The sequence below is a fragment of the Orycteropus afer genome, unplaced genomic scaffold (genome assembly GCF_000298275.1).
Source record: "Orycteropus afer afer isolate SDZICR_OR568_19922 unplaced genomic scaffold, OryAfe1.0 scaffold00099, whole genome shotgun sequence".
Taxonomy (NCBI): Eukaryota; Metazoa; Chordata; class Mammalia; order Tubulidentata; family Orycteropodidae; genus Orycteropus; species Orycteropus afer.
In genome coordinates this window covers 4,577,927-4,586,120 of record NW_006921686.1, presented here as the reverse complement: position 1 = coordinate 4,586,120, position 8,194 = coordinate 4,577,927, and the positions used below count along the sequence as shown (strand labels likewise).

At 62.3% G+C, this 8,194-nt stretch overlaps 1 protein-coding gene across 1 annotated transcript; it reads left to right on the top strand.

Annotated features, from left to right (window-relative positions):
• The first annotated feature begins 1,692 nt into the window (after positions 1–1,692).
• On the top strand, positions 1,693–8,117 carry KLC3 (kinesin light chain 3). Its single transcript, XM_042781269.1, has 12 exons — positions 1,693–1,950; positions 3,011–3,244; positions 3,909–3,975; positions 4,494–4,713; positions 5,133–5,220; positions 5,290–5,391; positions 5,910–6,083; positions 6,872–6,962; positions 7,043–7,083; positions 7,354–7,460; positions 7,608–7,671; positions 8,046–8,117. The coding sequence occupies exons 1-12, from the start codon at positions 1,693–1,695 to the stop codon at positions 8,115–8,117; spliced, it is 1,518 nt and encodes a 505-aa protein (XP_042637203.1).
• The last annotated feature ends 77 nt before the right edge of the window (positions 8,118–8,194 follow it).

The window sequence follows — 8,194 nt, the reverse complement described above, 5'->3', positions numbered from 1 at the left end:
AATTTTCACCCAAATCACAATTAAAAAAAAAAAAGTGTGCGTGTCATGGAGATGAGTATGGAGGTGCAGGTGACGGTCTGAATGTGTGGGACTTGGGTCTGTTTTCTGAGCTGAGGGACATGACCAGGAGGGAGAGAGCTTCTGTGAGTGTTGGCTGTGATTTGAGAGGAGACTAAGTCTTTCTGTTGGTTGTGTTTCCAAGAGGGAAGTGCATGTGTGTTATTTCTGAGAGAAGACTAGGTGTGTGTGTTATACGTGTTAGTGTGCTGATTAGGTTGTTCTAAAAGGGGCGTGTGTGAGTGTGCATCAGCTTACACTGTACTTTTAAGAGTGGTGTGTGTGTGTGTGTGTGTGGTATTTACTAGAGGAGAATGTGCATGTTGCCTTGTATTTGAAAGAAGGGAGAATGTGTGTTGAGTTGTATTTCTGAGAGGAGTGTGTGTATGTGTGTATGTGTGTTGTGTTGCATTTCAAAGAAGAGAAGAAAGTGTGTGTGTGTGTTGAGTTGTATCTGAGAGATGGATGTGTATGTATTGTATTTGAAAGAATACAATAGCCCCATTGACACAGGGCTGGGCCCACAGCTCCCCAAATGTCCTCAGGGTTCCACAGCACCCCAAAGAACCCTGTACCCCTCTAAAGAACCCCACAGCCCCTGACCCTCTGCAGAGCCCCACAGCCCCCCGAAGAACCCCTAATCCTCCGTGTTGAGGTGTGTTTCTGAGAGTGTGTGTGTGAATTGCATTATATTTCTGACAGTGCACTGATACGTTGAGAGGTATTTCTGAGAGGCGTGTGAGGGAGTGTGAGTCTGTGTGTACATGAGGGTCCCAGAGGCACCACAGTTAGGTATCTGTGACCTTGTCACCCACATGAAGTATCACACGTGAGACTCTCACCCAGTAGGACTTGGGCTTCAGACCCTCGGCTGGCACATGGCCACTGGGACATCCACAAACCATGGCTGCCACACGTGTGTCCCAACTGGCCCTGGACCGGCGGGGCCTGTCTGTGACGGAGGACAGAGCCCCCTGCTCCCTCAGGGACGCTCAGCTCCTCAGGCCCCGGGAGCCGACGTTTGGGGCTCCCCTAACCACCTCCCAACCCAGAGTCTCCTTCCAGCGCTCTAGCCCCTCACCCCCCCACCCCTAGTTGTCTGACTGGTTCCCAACAAAAACACCCTGAGAATGAGCTCACGGGGAGGCTGCCGCCTCCACATGCCCCGCCCTGAACGCCCAGCAAGGAGGGTGCCTCCAGACCTGGTCACACGGCCTGACTTCTGGGTGAGGGTCTTCTGGGTCCTTGGGGTGGGGAGAGCTGGCCAGGTGAGCCAAGGGCAGGTGTGGGGGCCTTGAGACACCTGCGTGCTGTCTCTTGGTTAGTTACACGTGTGGGGTTTGGGGAGTTGTCTCCTGGGCAGGGCCCTGACAGACAACGCTGCACTGGCCTGGCTGGGGAGGGCGTGGTGGCAGGGGCCTGGCTGGGACAGGGAGAGGTTGGCGCAGGGGATGCTGCTGGTGGGCTGGCCACGGAGCCAGGGGGCTGGCTGGGATAGGCAGGCAGTGTGAGAAGGCAGGAGGCTGGCTGGGACGGGGAGAGGTTGTGATGGTGGGGGTACCCTGCCTGCTGTGGGTGGCCATGGAGGGAGGGGCTGGCAATGACTCCCCAATGTCGGCTGTCCCAGGAGCAGCCATGTCGGTGCAGGTGGTGGTCCCTGGAGACACGGGGCTGGGCCCAGAGCGCCTGAGCCCGGAGGAGCTGGTGCGGCAGACGCGGCAGGTGGTGCAGGGGCTGGAGGCGTTGCGGGCGGAGCACCGAGGCCTGGCTGGGCACCTGGCTGAGGCCCTGGCGGGACAGGGCCCGGCGGCCAGCTTGGAGCTGCTGGAGGAGAAGCACCAGGTGGTGAGCCACTCGCTGGAGGCCATCGAGCTGGGGCTGGGCGAGGCGCAGGTACGGGGCAGGGCCGGGGTGGGCTGGATGAGGGTACGGGGCAGGTACGGGGCAGGGCCGGGGTGGGCTGGTGCAGGTGTGGGGGCAGGGCAGGGCCAGGGTGGGCTGGATGAGGGTATGGGGCAGGTGTGAGGGCAGGGCTGGGGTGGGCTGGGCGCAGCTACAGGGCAGGGCTGGGTGGGCTGGCGCAGGTGTGGGGGCAGGGCTGGGGGCAGGTACGGGGCAGGGCTGGAGCAGGCTGGGTGCAGGTATGGGGCCAGGGCTGCGGTGTCAGGCCTGGGGTGGGGGAGGCCCAGCTATAGGTTCACGAAAGAGGGGCAGGTCTGGGAGGGGTCCATGTGTGCAGAGGGAGGCAGCATTGGGGGTCGTCATGCTGGACTGGGGAGGCCCCTGGTGGTTGCCAGTAGGTGGTCCAGTTGGTATGCGCTCAACTCCCAATGTGAGGTTGGTAGTTCAAAGCAGTGGTGGTCGGAAGGCGGCCTGGTGAGCTGCTTCTGTGGAGATTATAGCCAAGAGAATTCCAGGGGCGGCTCTGCCTGTAACACATGGGGGTGTTGAGTCCTGGTAGTTTTGGATTTTGTGCCTGATAGGGAGCTCTGGTGGTATAATGCCTAAGGCACTTGACTGCTAACCAGAAGGCTGGCAGTTCAAACCCACCAGCCACTCCTCGGAAGGCAGATTGGGCAATCTACTTCCGTAGTGATACTGCCTGGGAAACCCAAGGAGAGGGGTCCCCCTGAGTTGAATGTAACTCGACAGCAGTTGAGCTTGTTTTTTTGTTTGTTTGTTTGTTTTAGGGACCCCTGAATCACATGGGGTCCCTCTGCAGATCTGTGGGTGCTGGGGAGACTATGGCATTGCTTGGGTCGACCAGGAAGTGCCCCTGAACATGATTTGTGGCCGGGTGACATCCAGGGGTCCCTGGGCAGGAGCTGTTTCCCTGAGGGTGTGCAAGCATCTGTCGAGCCCCAACTGGAGGGGGTTTGTGCAGAATCTAGGGTGACCTGGATAGAGTTGGGGTGCTCTGGCCCTGAGCCCCGACTGCACCCGCACCCGGCAGGTGCTGCTGGCGCTGTCGGCCCACGTGGGCGCACTGGAGGCCGAGAAGCAGCGGCTGCGGGCGCAGGCCCGGCGGCTGGCCCAGGAGAATGTGTGGCTGAGGGAGGAGCTGGAGGAGACGCAGCGGCGCCTGCGGGCCAGCGAGGAGGCCGTGGCCCAGCTGGAGGAGGAGAAGAACCACCTGGAGTTCCTGGGGCAGCTGCGGCAGTACGACCCGCCCTCAGAGAGCCAGGTGGTGCTGGGCCCAGTCCCCACCCTCCTTAGAACTCCCGCCCCAAGCTCCTGACCTTCCACGGAACCCCCTGACTCTCCACAGAGCCTCATAACTCCCCTTCTGCAGGGTCCCACAGCCCCCCCAAAGAACCCCATAACCCTCCACAGAGCCCCACAGCCCCCTGACTCTCCACAGAGCCCCACAGCTCTCCAACTGTTCTCAGGGTCCCACAGCCCCTCAAATAACCTCTTGACCCTCTGCAGAGCCCCATAGCCCCCCCCAAAGAAACCCCTAACCCTCCACAGAGCCCCCCAGAAACCCCGACTCTCCACAGAGCCCCACAGCCCCCCAAAGAGCCCCCAACCTACCACAGAGCCCCATGGCTCCCCAAAGAACCAACCCCCTGACCCACCACCGAAGTCCACAGCCCCCCACCTCTGCAGAGCCCTTGTCCCTCAAACCCTCCACAGAAACCCCCATGAGCCTTTGCAGAGTCCCACAGCCCCAAGACCCACCAGAACTTCCCAGTAACTGCTCCACAAAGCCCCCAGATCTCCCCCAGGCCCCAGGGGATTCCCAAGACTCAAGGCCACCGCCCCCCTCAGCCCTGAGGTACAGGACCTCTGGTCTCTGCAATTAACTCCCACCCCTCGTGACGCCCCACTTTTCGGCCTCCCCTCAACAGCCCGAGTCCCCGCCTCGCCGCGACAGCCTGGCCTCGCTGTTCCCCAGTGAGGAAGAGGAAAGGAAAGGTGTGTGTGAGAGGGCAGAGGCTGGGGAGGTCTGATGGCTTGACCCCAGGGCGCTGAGCAGGGGTGAGGAGGTCAGGAGGAGGAAGTAGGAAACTGCGGGCGGGGTGATAGCGAGAGGGGAGGCTAGAGGCCAGAAGGCCAGACAGGGGGCCATGGACAGTGCCCCAGGGCAGGTGGGTGGCTGTGACCACAGTCCCCCAAGGCAGGTGGGCCACCATGGTGCCCAGGGGTCCGAAAGGCCATGCTGGTAGTCATGTGTACATCTCACTGGGCGGGTGGGTGGCTGTGGCCTTGGGCTCCCGGCCAGGTGTGGCCACAGGCCAGGACACATCCTCGGACCCGCGGGGTGGCTGTGATCCCAATTTGACTCAGTGTAACGGCTGTCCTGGGGCATTCGGGCAATGAGGCCGCTGTCGCCTAACCCTCACCCTCACCCCAGTTCTGGGATACGGGTGTCCCCAGGGGTGCATGGGCTGGAGGGGAGGGAGGCCTGCCCTGAGTGTGACCCACGCCCCCAGGTCCCGAGGCGGCAGGGGCTGCAGCAGCCCAGCGGGGCGGCTATGAGATCCCAGCCCGCCTCCGGACCCTGCACAACCTCGTGATCCAGTATGCGGGGCAGGGCCGCTACGAGGTGGCCGTGCCGCTGTGCCGCCAGGCCCTGGAGGACCTGGAGCGGAGCTTGGGCCACGGCCACCCAGACGTGGCCACCATGCTCAACATCCTGGCGCTGGTGTACCGGTGAGGGGGCAGCCCTGTGGGCGTGCGGGGGCACGGAGGATGGGGCAGCAGCCCGCTCTGCCCGCGTGGGGCACTGGGGTGGCGGTGGGCAGGGGGCACAATGAGAGAGGGCGATGGGGGGGGAGCAGAGATCCAGGAGGTAACTGAGACCCCTCTGCAGATCCCCGTAACCCCCAGGCCTCCAGAGAACTCCCCGACCCTTCATAGATGCCCACAGCCCCCATCCCACAGAGGTCCCCCAGATGCAAAAGAGAGAGGAGTCAGAGCCGGGAATAGACTCCAATGTGGGGGAAGACACTGGAGCAGGGGAGACCTGGGGGGACCCTGGGAGGTGGGGACCCGGTGAGAAGACCGGGAAGGTCCTGTCCAGACCCTCCTGGTCAAGCCCCTCACCCCTGTGACCCCCACCCCCACCCCAGGGACCAGAACAAGTACAAGGAGGCCACGGACCTTCTGCAGGACGCCCTGCAGATCCGGGAGAAGACGCTGGGCCCCGAGCACCCGGCGGTGAGCAGGGGGTGGGGGAACCCGGGAAGAAGGGCCTTCCCATGTCTGACCTGTGACCTCCCCCTGCAGGTGGCCGCCACCCTCAACAACTTGGCAGTCCTCTACGGGAAGCGTGGGCGCTACCGGGAGGCGGAGCCCCTGTGCCAGCGCGCCCTGGAGATCCGAGAGAAGGTGCCACCCCCGCCCAGCCCTCGCCAAGCCCCCAGGCTCGGGTTCAGGGCCCTCAAGGCCACATGACCCTCCGTTTGTTTCTGTAGAACTTGACCCATGGCCCTCACACTGGGGCACGGACGCCTTGGGCCCCAGTGTGTCCCCATGGCCACTGACAGTTTGCACCCCTCACCCCCATTTGAGTTTACATCACCCAATCCCGTGACCTGTGAACTTCCTGCCTGATTTTGACTCCTGACCCTGGAATTCCTTTAGAACTCACCTCATGCCCCAACCTGGGTCTGACCTTCTGACCAGTGACCAACAACCCCCCCAACTTTCATTCACCTCTACCTGACCCTGTGTCCCATGTCTCTGAACCACCATGACCTCTGACCTCAGCAACGCCCCAGCTGGACGGCGCAACCTCTGACCCCCAACTTCACGTACCTTCCTACTTTGCCCCTATCACACCTAACTCGGAACACCCAGTAGGACTCCTGACGCCAGTGGGGTCACCAGCCTCGTGTGACCCCCAGGTCCTGGGCGCCAACCACCCGGACGTGGCCAAACAGCTCAACAACCTGGCGCTGCTCTGCCAGAACCAGGGCAAGTTCGAAGAGGTGGAGCAGCACTATGCCCGCGCCCTGAGCATCTACGAGGCCCTGGGCGGGCCCCACGACCCCAGCGCGGCCAAGACCAAGAACAACTTGGTGAGGGCGCCACGGCGCACGCAGGCTTCTGGTCAACCACCCACCTGCTCACCAACCCCCCAACGTGTCCACCCACAGCCTCAGCCAGAAACCCCCCTTAGGCCGGGGGTGTGGCTGGGATGGGCCTGACCCCACTCGGTACTAGACGGAGGGTGGGATACTGCAGAGACCAGGAGCCTTGACATCCACTGGGGTCTTGAAGCGTCTTGTAAGATGAGGCTTCAGAGCTAGGCCCCCACTGGTGAGGAGGCCACAGTCTGCTCAGCACAGAGCAGCCAATAGAACGTTCTCTGTGGAAGCGCGAGAAAGGACCCCACCAAGTTCACGTCCAGCGGCTTCAAAGGAGAGGCTGGCCCAACCAGCTGAGAATCAAAACGTTTACTGAGTTTACACTGCAGGCCAGACCCCTTCTTAGCAGGTCCCCTGTACAATCCCATGTATTTCTCACTGCCCCCCCATGAGGCAGGAGCTATTGTTGCTCCCTAATTTGCAGACGAGGAGACTAAGGCACAGAGAGATTGAACCAGTGCCTTAAGGGCTCAGAGACAGGAAGTTACCTGGCTTAGGTCGCCCAGCCAGGAAATGGTGGGGCCAGAATTCAAACCAACACAGCTAAAGGGGTGTAGGAGCCTGGCCTGCTTCTCCAGGGCACTGGGCGGGGGGGGCACGGTCAGGTTCGTGTTTGGGAAAGACGTGCCTGGATTCTGCGGGAGCATGTGGGGCTGGAGGGAGGGTGTCTTGGATGTTGCTAGATTTGAGCCCCAATCACACTCCCTGTCTCCCCTCAGGCCTCAGCCTACCTGAAACAGAACAAGTACCAGCAGGCAGAAGAGCTGTACAAAGAGATCCTCCGGCGGGAGGACCTGCCTGCCCCCCTCGGTGAGCCCCCGCCTGCGCCCACCCTCCCAGGAGGCTCCTCAAGCCCCCTCCTACCTCCATGTCCCCCATCTGTCCCCCAGGAGCCCTCAGCACGGGCCAAGCTGGAGACACAGACCAACAGGTGAGACCAGGCTTTGCTTCAGCTCCGGGGTGAAGGCGGGGTCTGGGTGGGGTGCCGACTGACCTGCTTCCGGCACCCCCAGGGGACCGGGTGGGATGAGGACTGACCAAGTCCTGGCTCCCCAGGCCCAGTCATCAGCTCTAGGACGCAGACAGGGCCTGGGTGGGAGGGGGACTGACCACATTCCAGAACCCCGGGCCCTGTTATTCAGCTCTGGGGTGGAGATGGGGACTGGGGGGCAGAAACTGACTTGGGTCTCAGGACCCCCAGGCCCTCCGTCGCAGCAGTTCCTTCTCCAAGCTCCGCGAGTCCATCCGGCGGGGAAGCGAGAAGCTGGTCTCCCGGCTCCGAGGTGAAGGGATGGCGGGTGCAGCCGGGTGAGTGTTGGATCTGGTGACACGTGCAGGGCTGCAGCCCCCTCCCCCAGAACCTTCCATGGCCCCCTTCTCCACTGTGGTACACACACATCACACCCGGTGGTGGGCAGCCTGGAATTCAGTGTGTATCACTTCCCATCCCCACAGGATGAAGAGAGCCGTGTCGCTCAACGTGCTGAATGTGGATGGCCCGAGGGCTTCTGGGGCTCAGGTGCGGGCAACAGGGATGCCTGGGCCGTGCAGGCCCAGATGAGGAAGAGTGGGGACAGTCTAGCCTTGGGCGCTCAGGGGTGGGAGCAGCCTTGAGGGCAGAACTCAGGGGTTACAGGTGGGGTACAGCCAGGGGGATGGACAGGTTGTCATCAGGCTGGATGTGGGGCCGGGGGATGAACAGTACGGCCATATGCTGGCAGTAGGGTGGCCTAGAGGGCAGGCTGGTGGTTATGGGCGCAGGAGGGTGGAGTGGACACAGGAGTGTGGGGAAGGCCGAGGACAGGGGTGGCTTCAGGAGCAGGCGAGCGGACGTGGGGGTTGGGGGTGGCACGGCCACAGTAGCAGTGGTGTAGAAGTGTGCCCTGTCCCCAGTCCCCCAGCCAACACCTGAGCGAGGCCTCGAGGACCCTCAGCGCCAGCACCCAGAACCTGGGCCGCCGCTAAGAAGAGACCACGGCTGCTGCAGCATCTCAGGAACTGCAGGGCCAGGGTGGCAGGGAGCCCCTCCTCATGGCCTCACT